This window comes from Hyla sarda, chromosome 8, assembly GCF_029499605.1.
Source record: "Hyla sarda isolate aHylSar1 chromosome 8, aHylSar1.hap1, whole genome shotgun sequence".
Lineage (NCBI taxonomy): Eukaryota > Metazoa > Chordata > Amphibia > Anura > Hylidae > Hyla > Hyla sarda.
In genome coordinates, this window is record NC_079196.1 from 12,295,437 (window position 1) to 12,316,005 (window position 20,569).

General features: G+C 43.8%; 1 protein-coding gene across 2 annotated transcripts in view; it reads right to left on the reverse strand.

Annotated features, from left to right (window-relative positions):
* Positions 1-20,569, reverse strand: part of HEG1 (heart development protein with EGF like domains 1) — an 82,964-nt gene that overhangs the window by 12,784 nt on the left and 49,611 nt on the right. For both annotated transcript variants that reach the window (XM_056536935.1, XM_056536936.1), the window contains exons 6-10: positions 18,540-18,598; positions 18,280-18,440; positions 15,598-15,732; positions 10,662-10,704; positions 8,985-9,022 (exon numbers count right to left, since the gene is read on the reverse strand). In XM_056536935.1, the coding sequence (XP_056392910.1) occupies positions 8,985-9,022; positions 10,662-10,704; positions 15,598-15,732; positions 18,280-18,440; positions 18,540-18,598 (436 nt within the window). The remainder of the gene's footprint in view (positions 1-8,984; positions 9,023-10,661; positions 10,705-15,597; positions 15,733-18,279; positions 18,441-18,539; positions 18,599-20,569) is intronic.

A 20,569-nucleotide genomic window follows, 5' to 3' on the forward strand; every position in this document is an offset into this window, starting at 1 on the left:
GCCTTTTCCCCAGGAGGGTGGCAGCTTCCTTGGGAGAGCCTCCTGCTATGGAGCCCCAGACTTCCACCCCTCGAACTAGGCCGGAGGGGGGTGGGAGTGAGAGAGCTACGGCCGATTCCAAGGACAGGGTGAGAAGATCCAGCAGGCTCCGCAGTAATGTGGAGCCCACTCCCCCGTCCTTCGCTGGAAACCGCAAGGCGTCCGGTAAGAAGCTTATGGTTATGTCTTCGGGGACTGTGTCTGATACTATGGAACCCCAGCAATGGGGGGTGAAGGGTCCCAGGGAGTCGCTAGCTACTTTCGGTTCCCGCATGCAGGCAAATCTTGTAGAATATGAGCAGCTGGGGAAAAAGCTGAAAATCATAAGGGAAGACCTGAAATTTGCTCGCTACCAAACAGATAACTCTGCCAAGGCTATGAGGGCTAAGTTTGCTGCCAGGGTGTGTGAGCTGAAGGCAGAGGAGCAGGAGGTGGTGAGAGCCCGAATGCTGATTGTAGAGGGAGCGGGCATGTTTAAAGAAAAATTAAAGAATGAAGACCGCTATAAAACCATGCGGACCCCTGTGAAGGAGGAAGAGGATAGTCAGGGGGAGGAAGAGTGCTTGTGTGTCACGGAGGAGAAGATGGAGGAAGGTGGTGAGGGAGATGGCGGCAGTGAGGGTGATGAGAGTGAGGGGGATGTGTGTGATACCCCGTGTACCCCTAAGACCTCTGTCACCCCGAGTGCGGATTACATCAACCCTGCCCAAGTCGCCCTACCAGCCACCTCTGAGGAAAGTGACAGTAATGATGGCGGTGACAGTGGACTGGTCTGTGGGGGGCTCCTGCGGGCCATAGTGATGCAGGAGTCACCCACCCGTCTGGAAAATTTCAGTTTTGGCCAGGACCTGGGCCCTGAGGAGAGGAAGAGGAAGAAGAAGAAGAAGAAAAAGGCTGAGGAGCAGATAAAGTTTGTTTTCTCTCCTATCCAGCAGTCTGGGCCACCTGAAAAGTTGGTTCAGGCTGCTGGGCCCCCCACCCTGCCAGATCCCGCTTCTGCTGTGGAACGGGACCAGCACGGGGGGTACAGTGCTGCATCCAACATGGCCGCGGGTGCTACAGTCACGCGTCCTGCTGGTAGGGAAGAGCAGGACAGGCTAATAGTGGGCAATAGTTATGCGGCAGTTTGCAAGGGGAGCGGTTCCCTGAGTATTGTGGGCAATGTTACTAGCCCTGCGGGGCACTTCCCTGAGAGGGGGGGGAGTGTCCAGGCGTCTGAGGTGTGTGGTGAGATCTTCTGCTTGGGGGGCGGTCCCCTGGGCGCTGCTAGTAGTGTCGGTGCTGCGGGGCACTCCCCTGAGAGGGGGGGGGAGCGTCAAGGTGTCAGAACCTGCTGCTGAGCCTGTGCGGTTGGGCACAGTGTGTGGCGCAGGCACTGCAGGGATCTCCCCTGTGAGAGAGGGGAGTCCCTGCACATCAGTGGCAGGAGGAGTGGTGGAGGTGCGCCTGGAGGGGCAGCCTCAGCTTCGGGAGGTGATGTCGGCGGTGACATCTCGAATGGAGGAGGAGTCAGCGTCGCCGACAATGGCAGCCGCCGGCGACCTGAGAATGTACAAAAAGGCCAAGCTAAAGCATGTCCAGGCCAGCCCAGAGGTAGTGGGTGAAGCAGCTGCTGATCCCAAAAATACTGTCAATAAAAGCAATGTTAATACAAGGTGTGTGAAAGATGGGAGTGGTAGTGCTGTGGATGAGAGGGGTGTATGTGGCAGTGGTAGTGGTGCAGATGGGAGGAGTGGTAGTGGTGCAGATGGGAGGAGTGGTAGTGGTGTGAATGAGAGTGGTGATAGTGGAGTGAATGAGAGGAGTGGTAGTGGTGTAGATGGGAGGAGTGGTAGTGGTGCAGATGGGAGGAGTGGTAGTGGTGCAGATGGGAGGAGTGGTAGTGGTGCAGATGGGAGGAGTGGTAGTGGTGCAGATGGGAGGAGTGGTAGTGGTGCAGATGGGAGGAGTGGTAGTGGTGCAGATGGGAGGAGTGGTAGTGGTGTGAATGAGAGTGGTGATAGTGGAGTGAATGAGAGGAGTGGTAGTGGTGCAGATGGGAGGAGTGGTAGTGGAGTGATTAAGAGTGGTGATAGTGGAGTGAATAGGAGAGGTGGTAGTGGTGTAAATGAGAGGAGTGGTAGTGGTGCAGATGGGAGGAGTAGTTGTGTGAATGAGAGTAGTAGTAGTAGTGGTGTGGATGGTAGGAATAAGAGTGGCTTTTGTGGCAGTACAGGTGGCCTAGGCGGGGATGTAGGGACGGTGTCTGGTCCGGCTGCCCCCCCGGTCGTCAGGAGTTATGCAAGTGTGGCGGCTGGGGGTTCAGTAGGATCTTTACCTCCTGCATCTGGTGAAGGTCAGTTGCAACGGCGTCTCCTGGAGGCACTAAAGAGAGGAGAAAGGACGCTCCAGGTAGAGGGAAAGGAGATGGACCTGTCTTTTTGGGTGGAGAGACATGGTCTGGGAGCGTTCCGAGAGAGGAATGGGGAGACCGTATGGTCCCTCCAGACACACGGGCAGGAGGTAGGTCGCAGGAATGTGGCCCGTTTGGTCTGGAAAGGCGAAGATGCGTGCCCCCAAAGGGGCAAGGTGGTGGAGCTTCTTTTCCAGATGGGTTTCAGGGCTGGGGACATCTTTGCCCTGATTCACCCCTTCGGCTCCTCCGAGTTTGACGTCAGCTTTGTTAGGCCGGAAGGACTAGATCTCTTTTGGTCTAATTATGAGCTGATGAAAAACGAGCCCGGATGGCGAGATTTCGCTGTAAAAGCGGTATCTCGCCAGAGTATGGTAAAGAAAGTGACCGTTTTGACCCGTAACGAGTCACTTTCTTGTTATGACATTATGACCTGGCTGGGCAGGTACGGGGAGGTGATGGACGTCCCCCGGAAGAACTTTGACGAGCACAATATATGGTCTGGGGCCTGGACGTTTTCCGTTCGTCTCAGGCGTTCAGGGAACACGGTCACCCACATCCCTTCGGCCGCCTTTCTGGGACGCGACAGGATTCAGATCTTCTACCAGGGGCAGCCGAGGCTGTGTCACAGGTGTGGTGACCCAAACCACTTTAGTGCCAACTGCACTCAGCAGATATGCGCCCTCTGCTGTGGGGTGGGTCATCTGGCGGCCACCTGTGGGCAGATTCGGTGTAACTTGTGTGGTGACTTAGGTCACCCGTTCAGCCGGTGTCCACGCTCGTTCTCCAACGCTGTGACCGCCCCAGCTGGGGAGAGCCTAACGGTTGCCCCAGCGGGGGAGGGGACTAGTGGAGGAGAGGGGGCACCAAAGCCAGTGAAGGAAAAACATAAGACCCCCTCTATGCGGAGGCGAGAGGAGAAGCGCAGGTTGGAGAGGGCCCTTGAGAATGCCCAGGTGCCAGGGGTAGCTCGGGGTCCCACTCCAGACACTGGCTCAGAAGGAGGTCAGAATAACTCTGAGGCTTTGGGTGGGGCCGAACTGGATGAGGAGATAGGGAGACTGCGTAGAGAAGAATGTCAAGATGCTCCTTCCTCCAGTCATGCCTCTGAATCCGAAACTGTGGATGAGGAGGAGAAGGAGGGGCAGACAGTAAATGGTGGCCAGGAAAAGAAGAAGAGGAGGAAGAAGGGTAAGAGTAAGGCAGCGCCGTCCTCCTCTTCAGTTGTAGCCTCAGACCATAGAAGGAACAACTCAGTCTCTGAACCTCTGATCGTCCTTTCAAATCGATATGAGGCCCTTGGGGATACCATCTCCCCTCCTCTTCTCGAGGGTCCGGAGGCAGTGCGGCCTCCAGGAGGTGCCGAGCCTCCTTCCTCTGGGGCAGTTTCCTCAGGGGGAGAGGTAACACCAGATGCTGGAGGTAAAGATCCTGGGATGGATATATCCCTGAGTTTAAAAAGAGGCAAAGGGTCTTCCTCCGATTCAGATGGGGGTGGAGGGAAGGAGAGGAAGAAGGTTTAAAGGGTGAGGCCATCTAACTCAATCACCCAGGATGGCGGCACTCACCCCACTGACACTGGCATCTATTAACTGTGCCAGCATAAAGTCTGATACGGCTAGATTCGCAGCCTTTGATTTTCTCGGCCGTGTTGAAGCCGACATTTTGTATCTGCAAGAGACCAGGTTGTCAGATTTAGCCTCCCTGGTAAAAGCCAGAAGAGAGTGGAGGCGCGGTCCCTCCCACTGGTCTCTTGCGGCTGAGCCGTATAGTGGGGTGGCGGTCCTTTTTACCGCTCCTGTTGAATGCAGACGGGTTATTGAGTTAGAAATGGGGAGGTGCCTGATCTTAGATGTCTTCATGAAGGGACAAGAGCTCCGGCTCATTAACATCTACGCCCCACAAACTAAGCGGGGCCGTAAAGATCTCTTTATGAGGATTAAGCCCTTTCTTTTTACGAGTCGGCAAGTGATCTTTGGAGGGGACTTCAATAATGTCACGAGGTCCCAAGATAGGAGAGGCTCCAATGGTCCGCTGACTTGCGATAGTGTGGCACTGATTAGCATAGCTAGAGAAGCTCGCCTAGAGGACGCCCACATCCGGAGCCCCTCAGGCCACACGGGTTTCACCTATCATCAAGGTAGTCGCAGGTCTAGGATAGATAGGTTTTATTTAAAGGAGGAAGCCGTCTCTTCCGCAGTGTCCGTGGTTGAGGTGGAGTTCTCCGACCACTGTATGATTTTGTTTTCCCTGAATGTTTCAGAAACCCCCTGGATGGGAAAAGGTTATTGGAAGCTGAATTCGTCCCTCCTGGAGGAAGCGGAGATAAGACAGTCCTTTGAGGATTTTCTTCAGAGTCAGGTACCTTTACTGGGCCTATGTAGTAGTAAGTCAGAGTGGTGGGAGATATTCAAGAAGCGGGTTGCGGGGTTCTTCCGCCAGCTCTCGAGCCTCAGGTCCCTGAACAGGTATCGCCTGTATCAGGGTCTGAGGAGGAAACTCGAGCTTCTCGTCTCGACTGGAGGTAGCCGAGAGGATATCTCCAGAGTGAAATCCTTGCTGATGAGGTGTCAGTACGATAGGCACGCATCTTTGGTTTTTGAGAGGGATTTCGGGAAGTACCGCTCGCCCGACCCTTACAGAAACTGTAAGATGTCAGTGAGTAGTAAAGTCATTTCAGGACTGATTGATAGTACGGGATCTCTGAATCGGTCCAGATCAGGGATCTTGGAGGTCGTCAGATCCTTCTACTCGCACCTCTTGGGGAGGAAGGATCTAGATCGAGACAAGATGTCGGCTTTCCTGGCTGAAACCATTCCTGAGCCAGGGGTAGACCCCTCTCTTGATGTTTTGGCAGAAGGAATCAGGGAAGAGGAAGTGAGACTGGCGATCGAGGGGCTCGCCCCTAAGAAGTCGCCGGGTCCGGATGGCTTAACATCCGAGTGGTACAGGACCTTTAAGGAGTCTTTAGCTCCCCTCTTGACTGAGGTATTCAATGAGTGTCTCTCCTCGGGCACTCTGCCGAAGTCAATGAGGAGGTCAGCCCTGATTCTTCTATCAAAGGGTAAAGATCCCAGCCGTATTGAGAATTGGAGGCCCATAGCTCTTCTCAATACGGACAGGAAGCTTCTGGCCAAGATACTGTTTAATCGGCTGGTGAAGTTTGCACCCCGGCTCCTTTCAGGAGCTCAGCACTGCTCTGTTCCAGGCCGAAGCACCTTAAGTGCGGTCCTTAGTGTCAGGGAGGCAGTGGAGAGGAGTAGTGCGGGTTTCTGGAAGGGGTACTTGCTGTCCCTGGATCAGGCCAAAGCGTTTGATCGGGTGAACCACGAGTACCTCTGGTCCGTCCTCCTGAGATATGGCTTACCGAGTACTTTTGTGAATTGGCTTAAGATCTTGTATGCAGGGGCAGAGAGTTTCCCACTGGTGAACGGTTGGTCTGGCCGCTCTTTTGAGGTGGGGTCCGGAGTCCGTCAGGGTTGTCCTTTGAGCCCGCTATTATACGTGTTCGCAATCGATCCCTTCGTCCGGAGGGTAGATTGTGGGCCGTTGGCGGGCGTCGGGATGAACCTGGCAGAGCTGGATGTCGCCCAGAGAGTGGTGGCGTACGCTGACGATGTCACCATTTTCGTGTCCTCGCGAGAGGAGGTCGATGTGGTGATGTCGGAAGTGGACCGCTACTCGGAGGCATCCGGGTCTAAGATCAACCGGGATAAGTGTGAGAGTCTCTGGCTGGGAGGGGGAGATCCCACGTTTGATCTCCCGGACACCCTTCCAGGGCCCCAAGAGTCAGCAAAAGTGTTGGGCATCATATTCGGCCAGGATGTTTATCCCACCAAAAACTGGGATGGTAAGCTTCAGGATGCCACTCAGAAGGTGGACCAGTGGAAGGGTTGGTCTATGACCCTCAGGGAAAGGGTACACCTGATCAAATCGTACCTGCTCCCCTTGTTTATCTATCTGGGCAGCATATGTATCCTGCCAGAGGCTTACTACACTAGGGTCTACAGCCTGTTTTTCCAACTGTTATGGGGGAACAGGATGAACCTAGTCAAGAGGGAGGTTACGTACCGCACGAGGAGACTAGGGGGTTTATCTATGGTAAACCCTGTGGTGTTCTTAACCAACACCTTCTTGAAAGCTAACATCTCAAACCTCTGGTCAGAGAGGGCTTCTCCGTGGGTACTCTCCTGCAGGGAATGGTTTCGGCCTTTCTTCCAGGAATGGGAGACAGGAGGGCAAGTGAAGGACCTCCGTACGCCCCATGGATATCTTCCGGCTTACGCTACCCCGACTCTGAAGGCGATACGTCGGTGGGGTCTGGGAGTGTGGGAGATCAGGACCCAGTCAAGGCAGTTCCTTGACAAACGGGTTCTGTTGACCCACTTCCAGAAGCCTCTGGCACTCAGGGACTGCCCAGGTCGGGATCTGAGGGTGGGGTTGTACCTTTTAAACATGAAAAGGATCCCCCAGAAGTTTTGGGACTTGGCCTGGCGCTGCTTTCAGGGGAAGCTATATGTGAGGGACAATTTGAAGTGTAGGAACTCTGATGACCGGGGATGTCCCCGAGAAGAGTGTGGGGACACGCTGGAAAGCATGGACCATTTCCTGCTTCATTGTCCCTTTAATATAGGAGTTTACAACAGGGTGGGCGCTTCCATCGGCTGGAGTCAACTTGCCGGCCTTACCTATCAGGAGTGGGCTTATGGGGCATTCAGGAACCTGGGTGGCCGAGATCGGGGCACTTTATTCTTAGTCAGTTTAGTGGTTAGGTACTACACGTGGAACGCACGGTGCTTAGTGTCGACCCAACAGAAAATCCTCTCTGAGGTGGAGGTCTGTAGGAACATCACCGGTGACCTTGGGAAGATCAGGTCTTTGGAGTATGGCAGTCTTGGTACCAGTAGGGCTTCTCTCCTGTGGAGAGGGTTTTCTTTTGATGTGCCCTAGGTACTAGATCTTTTGGGTAGAGTACCTTTATTTTGGTTGGGGACAGTGTCAGAGGGACAGAGATAGGATGAGAACAGGGTTAGTTTGAATGAAGGGATAGGATTAGGGAGAATTGTAGGGGGAGTTAGGGAAAGAGTGTAAAATTATTTTGAATGTATCAGGTTTGCCATCCTTCTCCCTGGTGGTGGGCTGATGCATGTGCACGCTAGTTTTTTGTTTTGTTTTTAAGCTGATATGGTATGAAGGGCTTACAGGCGACCAAACTTGGGCCTAAAGTGGGTTGTGGTTCAGTGTGTATAAGTTTGTGTATAAGTTGGTTGGGAGGAGTGCTAGGTGGGGAGGGTGTGCTTGTGGGTGGTGGTGTTCATCTTTGGGGGACCTGACATGGGTCAGTTAAGGACTGGACTTTGTGAACTGTAAGAACGGTATGGACTCTGACCCATGTACAGGAGGGGTGGTGTGGGTGAGGGTACAGTTTTAGTGTAGGGTTTTTCCTAGGGTTTTCTATTGATTTTGTAGGGGTTTTCTGTAGTGCATATATTTTGTTTATATTATATTTTATTTATATAGTATATTTAGTAATTTTGTACCTATATTGTGTTATATCTATATTGTTTCATATTGTTTCAGCGTTATGGTAGCCGGACCAGTTGCTGTGTTGATATGTGGTTTATTTAGTTTATTTCAGTTATTTGGTCTGTTTTATGTTTTCTTTGGTATTTTCATTAGTCCCGGATAGAGGATCCAGTTAATTTGGACGTTTTGTAAGTGAATGTATGTGTGATATGATTATTTTGATGATTATTATTATTATTATTACTATTATAGTTTTTGTTTGTATGTATGTATATGTACAAAAAATATAATTTTTTTTTTTATTTTTTTTTTATTTTTTTATTTTTTTTTTGAGGTGTGCTTGCTACGTTTCTGTTTAGTTTTCTTGTTGCGTGTTCCCAAGTATGGATGGTTTTGAGTTCTAGTCGGATAATGATAACTTTTATGTTTATATTTTGACAAGCCAAGTTGTGCTATTTTATTTATTTATTTATTTTTCTTATGTTCATTTTCGGTAAGTGTGTGAGTGTTTGATTAGATATTTTGGGCATACTTTAATATCTTAGTATTTTAGTATCTCAGTAAAGCTGGGCTGGCCGGTTAGGCAGGGTTTTGTTTATGAGGTTTTGTTTTTGGTTCAAGAGTATTTCTTATTTATGTTATAGCTGGTTAAGCTTGCTTTGTGTTTTGTATTTGATAAGTTTTGTATTTTTCTAATAAAAAGAGTGTCAGCAGAGAGAGCACTGTGGACAAGACAAAAAAAAGAAATTCCAAAAGAAAAGAATTTCCTCTGAAGCATACAGCTGCTAAAAAGTACTGGAAGGGTAAAGATTTTTTAATAGAAGTCATTTACAAATCTGTTTAACTTTCTGGCACCAGTTGATTAAATTTTTTTATTTTTTTTCCCCCCACCGGAGTACCCCTTTAAATAGCCCACAATAACATCAATATACTGTAAAACAACGCCATTATATACAAGTCTTGGCAAACCCCCAATTGTATCCCCCCCCTAAATGACCTGACATCTAAACAATGGCGCCAGACTTACGATTCGAGCAGTTAAATCCTCCAAGACCAAAGGGACACCTGGAAAATAAAAAACTGAATTTACTACAACACATTATGGCACCTGGTATAACTAAAGAAACTAATTATGCCACAAAAATGTCTTCATGGAAGCAGTGTGACTGGCTATAACAGTGTTTCCCAATAAGGGTGCCTCCAGCTGTTGCAAAACTACATGGAAGCAGTGTGACTGGCTATAGCAGTGTTTCCCAATAAGGGTGCCTCCAGCTGTTGCAAAACTACATGGAAGCAGTGTGACTGGCTATAGCAGTGTTTCCCAATAAGGGTGCCTCCAGCTGCTGCAAAACTATATGGAAGCAGTGTGACTGGCTATAGCAGTGTTTCCCAATAAGGGTGCCTCCAGCTGTTGCAAAACTACAACTCCCAGCATGCCCGGACAGCCGAAGGCTGTCCGGGCATGCTGGGAGTTGTAGTTTTGCAACAGCTGGAGGCACCCCGGTTGCAAAACACTGGGTTACAGTAATGCCTCACATACATAACATCATAAATCGCTATGTGCTATTAAAGGGGTATTCCAGGCAAAAACTTTTTTTTTTATATATCAACTGACTCCGGAAAGTTAAACAGATTTGTAAATTACTTCTATTAAAAAATCTTAATCCTTCCAATAGTTATTAGCTTCTGAAGTTGAGTTGTTGTTTTCTGTCTAACTGCTCAATAATGATGTCACGTCCCGGGAGCTGTCCAGTTCCTATGGGGATATTCTCCCATCATGCACAGCTCCCGGGACGGGACATCATCATTGAGCAGTTAGACAGAAAACTTCAGAAGCTAATAACTATTGGAAGGATTAATATTTTTTAATAGAAGTAATTTACAAATCTGTTTAACTTTCCGGAGCCAGTTGATATATATATAAAAAAAGGTTTTGCCTGGAATACCCCTTTAATCAGGTATAACACAAGTTATATCCTCCTCCTCCTTGTCTAAAAATACCCCCTCGGGATATGTTCACACATGGCGGATACGCTGCAGATTTGGACTTCCCTATCGAATTTAAAGGGGTATTCTGAGTTGTTAGGTTTTTGTGTTTTTTTATGTGCTGAGCCTCAAGGGAAATAAAAAAAATAATAATACTTACCTTCCTCGCTCCCCCGCCACTGTTCTTCCGTATACCGCTCCCACTGACACGTTAAGGGTCAGTGCGCGCATTAGCCACCGATTAGCTTAGCCACTGATTTGCTGAGCGGGCACCGCATGCGCCCACCCCAAGCACTGTGCAATGGGACCAGCTCCAGGAGGACGCTGGCAGCAGGGGAGTGAGAAAGGTGAGTATATAGATTTTTCTGTTATGTTTTCCCTTGGGCTCAGAACGTAAAAAAAAAAATAAAAAGAGAGAAAAAGAACCCCCGGAATACCCCTTTAGATGAGAAAATCAGGAAGAAATGCAGCAGAAAATATTTGCTTGCACAATTGTAACAAACCCTCAGCTGTGAGAAGTGATAGCTCAGTGTTTTTATTCTAGACAAATAAATGTTCCAATGGCTGAGGGAAAGCAGAGACCTTGATCATGACGAGGAATTCAACTGGTTATATGATGATTACGCTTTATTCTGGCAAATCCTTTTCACCATCTATTATGATACAGAACACCCCAGACCCCCCCCCTCCCCCCCATGACCCCATGACCCCTCCTCACCTCACACAGGCTCCACTTTCCAGTTTGTAGCCATCGTCACAAGCTGAGGAAAGAAAAAAGGCATCGTCAGCGACTCCGCAGATACCTGAGCCCCCAATATCAGCGGCTGCCTACCCCCCCCCCCCCCAGACCCTCAAAGCGCCAGGATCTGCACACCACCTGCAGCCTGCGCTAAATACCATCAACTTCAGGCCTCTCCCAAAACTTCTAAAAGCCACACCCCTTATGCAAATTGGCAGGTAAATTGACCATGAAAATGACCAGCAAAATATGTCTGTCAAATAGTAATAAGTCTGTAAAATAGAAATAAAATACATCTGTAAAATAGGGGAAAAGAATACTCTAAAATACGTCCGTAAAGTAGGAATTAGGGATCGACCGATTATCGGTTTGGCCGATATTATCGGCCGATAATCACGATTTTGGGCATTATCAGTATCGGCAATTACCTTGCCGATAATCCAATAATGCCCCCCACACCGCCCCCACCGCACCGCGAACGCCCCCCCCCCAACGACCCACCGTACCATGTCGCACCCCCCCACCGCACCGCCCCAGCCCCATTGCCTCCCCCATCCCTGGTTTTATTATTACCGGGGCCCGGGGTCAATGCTACTTCTGGCTCCTGCTGCGTCCTGCATTACGCTGTGCGCAATGATGAGTGACGTGACGCAACGTCACCGTCAGTGCGCACAGTGACAGCTCAGGAGGATGCCACCGGAGCCAGATGTAGAGTGGACTCCGGGCCCCGGTAATAATAAAACCAGGGATGGGGGAGGCAATGGGGCTGGGGCGGTGCGGTGGGGGGTGCGGTAGGGCGATAGGGGGCGCGGAGCGGTGCGGGGGTGGCGGTGATAGGACTCAGAACCCCCGGACAGGCAGGGGGAGAGAAGCGGGTGGCGGTGGCGGTCTATGGCACCGCAAAAGCCACTGCAGTTCATTGATTTAAAGTGCCTGCTTTAAATCAATGATCTGCAGTGGTATCGCCGGGGGGATAAATAGCCGATAACTTATACCGGAATATCAGTATAAGTTATCGGCTATCGGCCCTAACCTCCACCGATTATCGGTATCGTTATCGGCCCTAAAAAAATGATATCGGTCAATCCCTAGTAGGAATAAAATACTTCCGTGAAATAGGAATAAAATATGTCCATAAAATAGGAATACATCATGTCTGTATTGTTAAACTTATAATGTGCACAATGAAAGTCTATGGAAAAGTTGATGTGAGTGCGTACACAGAATTAAAAACATATCTTTAAATTTTTCCTTAGAATTTCTTTCTTTACCTTCTTTCATTGTGCACATTATTAGATGAAAAATACAGACATATTGGCCCACATTTATCATTGTCTTTAGACTTTTTTGTGTCTAAAAAAGGGGCAAAAATGGAACAAGCAGGGTTTTTTGCGCCTTTTTTTTGCCCCTTTTGGTTTACACATTTCTGCTGATTTTGAGTTGCAATCCACTGATTTTGGCAAAAGACATGATATGGAAGGGATTTATCATTGCGCCTTTTTGTAAAAAGGAGCAAAAAAAGGCGCAAAGCCACTGAAAAGTCTCTAAAACGACACCAGCCCAGAATTAGCTTTTTGGTGTATGTGAAGACAGAAATTTCAGAAAATGTGACCTGCACAAAATTTATCAAATGCTTTTTGACTATTTAATAAATTTGGTTCTCCTACACATTACCAGCACACAAAAAAGGTGTAAAAAAATGCTTCACTTACACCTACAATGATAAATGCTTCACTTACACCTACAATGATAAATGCTTCACTTACACCTACAATGATAAATGCTTCACTTACACCTACAATGATAAATGCTTCACTTACACCTACAATGATAAATGCTTCACTTACACCTACAATTATAAATGCTTCACTGACACCTACAATGATAAATGCTTCACTTACACCTACAATGATAAATGCTTTACTTACACCTACAATGATAAATGCTTCACTTTACACCTACAATGATAAATGCTTCACTTACACCTACAATGATAAATGCTTCACTTACACCTACAATGATAAATGCTTCACTTACACCTACAATGGTAAATGCTTCACTTACACCTACAATGATAAATGCTTCACTTACACCTACAATGATAAATGCTTCACTTACACCTACAATGATAAATGCTTCACTTACACCTACAATGATAAATGCTTCACTTACACTACAATGATAAATGTAGGCCATTGGCCTTGATTTACTAAGAGTGTTGTGTAGGTTTCTTTGTGGGTTTAATTCCCTACAATTTTTTCCCACGGTATTTACTAAGGTTTCCCTACATTTTCCACTTTCCCTACATTTTGATTTTTTTACACCTGCTCTGATCTGTGGGGTTTTCCTCAGCTCAAATCCACCACATTTTCTGTGGAAACCTGTAAATATGTTGTGTTTTTGTGAAATTGTCAGCAGAGAGCGACCACGCCCCCTTTTCCTGACAGCCACGCCCCTTTTAGGGTTTCCTCAGTAAAATGGAGAGTTAATCTGGCGCAAAACCCGACAAAACATGTCGGGTTTGCAATAGTAAATGAGGGCCAATGTATTTCTATTTTATGCACATATTGTATTCCTATTTTACAAATGAATTTTATTTCTATTTCACAGACCGATTTTATTTCTATACTATGGACATGTTTTATTCCTATTTTACAGCTGTATTTTATTACTATTTTACGGACGTATTTGATTTCTATTTAACAGAGTATTTTTTTTTCCTATTTTACAGATGTATTTTATTACTATTTTAAAGACCTATTTTATTCCTATTTTGCAATTATATTCTGCTATTCATTTTACGATGTGTTAGCCTAGCCTAAAAGTGTCCACAACTTTTTTTAAGCTAGGTTTTCACAAAGTTTTTTTCTCTGTAATTTTTTTTCTGGCGGTTATGCCCTTGAGTGGAAATTGCATTTTTTGGCCCCTTTGGCTTTTTTTTCAAAATTTGTTAGGTAGCAAAAAAAAAAAGAAAAAGTTACAGTAGGGATGGAAATTTTTTTAACTTTTTATTTTTTAATAACAACATTTTTTTTAAATTAATCCTAAAAATGTAGCTGACAATAATAAAAATGTAGAAAGGGGCCATTTAAATGTAAAAATAATATATTTTTTATAATAAATTTTGTTAAAATTTTTATTAGTAATGTATTTTAATGTGTTTAATAAAGTGTGTGTGTCTTTTTAACATTTTTTCCTTTAGACTGTTCCATGATGGGAGTAGTAGTACATGTACTAATAGACAGATCGCCCCGGGTGTCAGGAGTGATGCCGTTGTCCTTATTGCAGAGATGCGGAGCGGCTTTCTCCTGCGCTTTCATTTCTGTTCTGAACTCTGGAACGGCCAGTGATGTGAATAGAACATCACTCATTCATATTTTCCACCCAGAGTGGGGATTGGCCGGATGGTGGCAGCCAATCACAGCTCTCAGCGGCAAATATGAATTCTATTCACATCACTGCCCCGCCGGAGTACAGAGCAGAAATCCGCTCCGCATCTCAGGGAGGAAGCATGATCGCAGCGGGTGTCAGGAGTGACACCCGCTGTGATCTGTCCTTAACTGCAGGTACTACTACTCCCAACTTGGAGCACACTCTGCTCCATGCTGGGAGCTGTAGTACCTGCATTAATAGACAGATTGCAGCAGATTTCACTTCTGACACCTGTTGCGATCTGTCTATTAATGCAGGTACTACAGCTCCCAGCATGGACCAGAGTGTGCTCCATGTTGGGAACAGTAGTACCTGCAGTTAAGGACAGATCACAGCAGGTATCACCATCCTGTACAAGGCATAGATGCAGACGGCACGGCCGCTCTTTTCTGGTCCCCTGCACTGTAGTATATGCCGTATATATACCTATTATTCATATTTCCCGCAGACAGTTGTGATTGGCTGGAACCATCTGGCCAATCACAGCTCTCTGCGGGAAATATGAATCTGTGATGTAAAGAACTTCACATCACAGAACACAGTGCAGAAGACCAGAGAAGCACGGCAGTGCAGCCCGCTTCTATACATTATAGGAGGATCGCAACGGGTGTCAGAAGTGACACCCGGGGCGATCTGTCTATTAATACAGATACTACTACTCCCATCATGAAACAGCCTGTTCCATGCTGTGAGTAGTAGTACTACCTAAAAAATGTAAAAAATAAAGAAAAAAAAGTTCAAAAAGTTCAAAACACACATAATGTATTAAACACATTATTAAAATACAATACTAATAACAATTTTAACAAAATTAAATTAAAAAAATCTATTACTTTTACAATTAAATGGCCCTTTTCTAAATTTTTATTATTGTCGGCTACATTTTTAGTGCCCTGCCCGCACACACATAAATTGATCCCTGTTTAAAAATTACTAAACATTTTGTTTAAAATATAAATTTGGTTAAATAAAATTTTTCCATCACTACTGTATCTTTTTTTTTTTTTTATGGTACATATGAAATTTTAATTAAAAAGATATCTCCATCCCTTTTTTGGATCTCTAAAGTCCAAATAAAGAATAAAAAACACCTGCAAAAACGCCAAAGTTAAAAGCCACATGGCGTTTTTTTTGGCGGTTTTTCACTCCCATCGACTTCTATGGGAGGAAATGCCAAGATTTTCCCCCCCAAAAAAGTCTCAACAAGAGGTCGTTTTTGAAAAACTGCCATGGAGCCATAAATAGCTGAAAAACGTCAAAAGGATAAAAAAATAAACCAGCCAAAATGAAAAACACCAAGTGAATAAGGCATTTTGCAGTTCCCTATTGACTTGCAGCTAACATCTGTCCGCATCGTTTTTTCACAAAAAAAAAAAGTGCCATGCGGCAGAATGGGCATTTTTATTGGCATTTTTGCAAAAAAAAAAAGTGGAAACTTAGGCTTACAGAAGGTTCCAGGGGGACATTTACTTTAGGGTCTCACCTCGACACGAATGGTCTGTTTTGCTGTATTTGAAGTATCCGGGCTTACACTGGCAAAATGCTATGCCGGCCGGGTCATCGCAGACAGACGTCTCATTGTCACATCCGGGGTTAATCACATGACAAAGACTAAGAGCTGCAAAATACAGGAAAAAAGTTTAAAAAAAACTGTCATATATGTATACAGCACTGTGTATAACATCACCTATATAATATACAGAGTACAGGCCCCATACACTATATATAACATCACCTATATAATATACAGAGTACAGGCTGCATACACTATATATAACATCACCTATATAATATACAGAGTACAGGCCGCATACACTATATATAACATCTCCTATATAATATACAGAGTACAGGCTGCATACACCATATATAACATCACCTATATAATATACAGAGTACAGGCTGCATACACCATATATAACATCATCTATATAATATACAGAGTACAGGCTGCATACACCATATATAACATCACCTATATAATATACAGAGTACAGGCTGCATACACTATATATAACATCACCTATATAATATACAGAGTACAGGCTGTATACACCATATATAACAACACCTATATAATATACAGAGTACAGGCTGCATACACCATATATAACATCACCTATATAATATACAGAGTACAGGCTGCATACACTATATATAACATCTCCTATATAATATACAGAGTACAGGCTGCATACACCATATATAACATCACCTATATAATATACAGAGTACAGGCTGCACACACCATATATAACATCACCTATATAATATACAGAGTCCAGGCTGCATACACCATATATAACAACACCTATATAATATACAGAGTACAGGCCGCATACACCATATATAACATCACCTATATAATATACAGAGTACAGGCTGCATACACTATATATAACATCTCCTATATAATATACAGAGTACAGGCTGCATACACCATATATAACATCACCTATATAATATACAGAGTACAGGCCGCATACACCATATATAACATCACCTATATAATATACAGAGTACAGGCTGCATACACTATATATAACATCTCCTATATAATATACAGAGTACAGGCTGCATACACCATATATAACATAATCTATATAATATACAGAGTACAGGCTGCATACACCATATATAACAACACCTATATAATATACAAAGTACAGGCTGCATACACTATATATAACATCTCCTATATAATATACAGAGTACAGACTGCATACACCATATATAACATCACCTATATATAATATACAGAGTACAGGCTGCACACACCATATATAACATCACCTATATAATATACAGAGTACAGGCTGCACACACCATATATAACATCACCTATATAATATACAGAGTACAGGCTGCATACACCATATATAACACCTATATAATATACAGAGTACAGGCTGCATACACCATATATAACATCATCTATATAATATACAGAGTACAGGCTGCATACACTATATATAACATCTCCTATATAATATACAGAGTACAGGCTGCATACACCATATATAACATCATCTATATAATATACAGAGTACAGGCTGCATACACTATATATAACATCTCCTATATAATATACAGAGTACAGGCTGCATACACTATATATAACATCTCCTATATAATATACAGAGTACAGGCTGCATACACCATATATAACATCTCCTATATAATATACAGAGTACAGGCTGCATACACCATATATAACATCACCTATATAATATACAGAGTACAGGCTGCATACACCATATATAACATCACCTATATAATATACAGAGTACAGGCTGCATACACCATATATAACATCACCTTTATAATATACAGAGTACAGGCTGCATACACCATATATAACATCATCTATATAATAAACAGAGTACAGGCTGCATACACCATATATAACATCACCTATTTAATAAACAGAGTACAGGCTGCATACACCATATATAACATCACCTATATAATATACAGAGTACAGGCTGCATACACCATATATAACATCACCTTTATAATATACAGAGTACAGGCTGCATACACCATATATAACATCATCTATATAATAAACAGAGTACAGGCTGCATACACCATATATAACATCACCTATTTAATAAACAGAGTACAGGCCGCATACACCATATATAACATCACCTATATAATATACAGAGTACAGGCTGCATACACTATATATAACATCATCTATATAATATACATAGTACAGGCTGCATACACTATATATAACATCATCTATATAATATACAGAGTACAGGCTGCATACACCATATATAACATCACCTATATAATATACAGAGTACAGGCCGCATACACCATATATAACATCACCTATATAATATACAGAGTACAGGCTGCATACACCATGTATAACATCTCCTATATAATATACAGAGTACAGGCTGCATACACTATATATAACATCATCTATATAATATACATAGTACAGGCTGCATACACTATATATAACATCATCTATATAATATACATAGTACAGGCTGCATACACTATATATAACATCATCTATATAATATACAGAGTACAGGCTGCATACACCATATATAACATCACCTATATAATATACAGAGTACAGGCTGCATACACCATATATAACATCACCTATATAATATACATACATACATAACATTACCCCGAATATTGTGCTGAATGTGTGTTGTTAGCTTGCAGGATGTGGGGTGTTGTTTTGATGTCTCGCACACTTTGGCGTAGCTCTGGAGACTGCGCAATAGATCGTACATTGTTACGTTTGACTCCAGAGAGAAAAGATTCTGGACGATGAGGTTGTCGCTACTGGGATGAGAAGACAAGATAATGTCACCTATATAGACTCCCAGAATCCTCCTCTGCCATGGAGTGTAACATCACCGACCCCATCAGAGCGTCTCTTACCTGTTACTGGTGACTGTGGACTGGTAATAACCCGAAATGGCGGCAAAGGATGAATTCATCTGCGACAAGAAGATTACAGTCAGGCTCTGTTCACTTTACTTAAAAAAAAAAAAGCGCTGCACTTTTTTTTTTTACTGAAATTTTGTAGAATCCCATCACAAAATCGTGATGCGTATGACACAAGGGTCCCCTGTAGATGACATTAAAAGGGTTGTCCAGAAAGCACAGCGGCTTTCTTCCAAAAACAGCGCCATGCCTGTCCTCAGGGTGTGTGGTATTACAACTTACCTCCATTCACTTTAAAGGGGTACTCCTGTGGAAAAGACATTTTTTTAAATCAACTGGTGCCAAAAAGTTAAACAGATTTGTAAATTAATTGTACTTAAAAATCATAATCCTTCCAGTACTTATCAGCTGCTGTATACTACAGAGGAAGTTGTATAGTTCTTTTCTGTCTGACCACAGTGCTCTCTGCTGACACCTCTGTCTGAGCAGGATATGTTTGCTATGGGGATTTGTTCCTTTTCTGGACAGTTCCAGACACGGACAGAGGTGTCAGCAGAGAGCACTGTGGTCAGACTTAAAAGAATTGTACAACTTCCTCTGGAGCATTACTTGACAAAAAGGAACAGGATCCAGCCCCCCCCCCCCCCCCCCCCCCCCCCAAAAAAAAAAAGTTGATTAAAAGTCCAAAGTTTAATTCATATGTTTAAAAATGGTGGAGACAAAAAAGATAAAAGCATAGCAGAAACGCCGACGCGTTTCGAACCATATTGTTCTTAATCATGGCATGATCCTCTGGAGCATACAACAGCTGAAGGATTAAGATTTTTATATAGAAGTAATTTCCAAATCTCTATAACTTTCTGTTGATTAGAAAAAATGTGTTTTCCACCAGAGTACCCCTTTAACCCCTTCCCTCTTTGGCGATTTTTCATTTTTGCACTTTTGTTTTTTCCTCTTCACCTTCTAAAAATCGTAACACTTTCATTTTTCCACCTACAGACCCATATGAGGGCTTGTTCTTTGCGCCAACAATTTTACTTTGTAATACCATTAATAATTTCACCACAAAATCTACTGCAAAACCAGAAAAAAAGCCATTTTGTGATTTTTAGCGGCTTCTGTTTCTACGCAGTGCAGTTTTCGGTAAAAATTGCAGCTAATATTTATTCTTTAGGTCCATACGGTCGCAAGGATACCCAATTTATATAGGTTTCATTTTATTTTACTACAAAAAATTTTTTTTAACTACATGCACTACATTTTTTATTGGTACCATTTTTGTTTTGATTGGACTTTTTGATAACTTTTTATTCATTTTTTTATGGTTTAAAAAGTGACAAAAAATACTTTATTTTGGACTTTGGATATTTTTTTTTTAATTGTACGCCATTGACCATGCGGTTGAATTAACTATATACTTTTATAGTTCGGACATTTACGCATGCGGCGATACCACATATGTTTATTTTTATTTACACTGTTTGTTTTTTTTTTTAACCCCTTCAGGACCAAGCCCATTTTGGCCTTAAGGACCGGAGCGTTTTTTGCACATCTGACCACTGTCACTTTAAACATTAATAACTCTGGAATGCTTTTAGTTATCATTCTGATTCCGAGATTGTTTTTTCGTGACATATTCTACTTTAACATGGTGGTAAATTTTTGTGGTAACTTGCATCCTTTCCTTGTGAAAAATCCTAAAATTTGATGAAAAATTTGAAAATTTTGCATTTTTCTAACTTTGAAGCTCTCTGCTTGTAAGGAAAATGGATATTACAAATAAAAAAATTTTTTATTCACATATACAATATGTCTACTTTATGTCTGCATCATAAAAGTGACGAGTTTTTACTTTTGGAAGACACCAGAGGGCTTCAAAGTTCAGCAGCAATTTTCCAATTTTTCACAAAATTTTCAAACTCACTATTTTTCAGGGACCAGTTCAGGTTTGAAGTGGATTTGAAGGGTCTTCTTATTAGAAATACCCCACAAAAGACCCCATTATAAAAACTGCACCCCCCAAA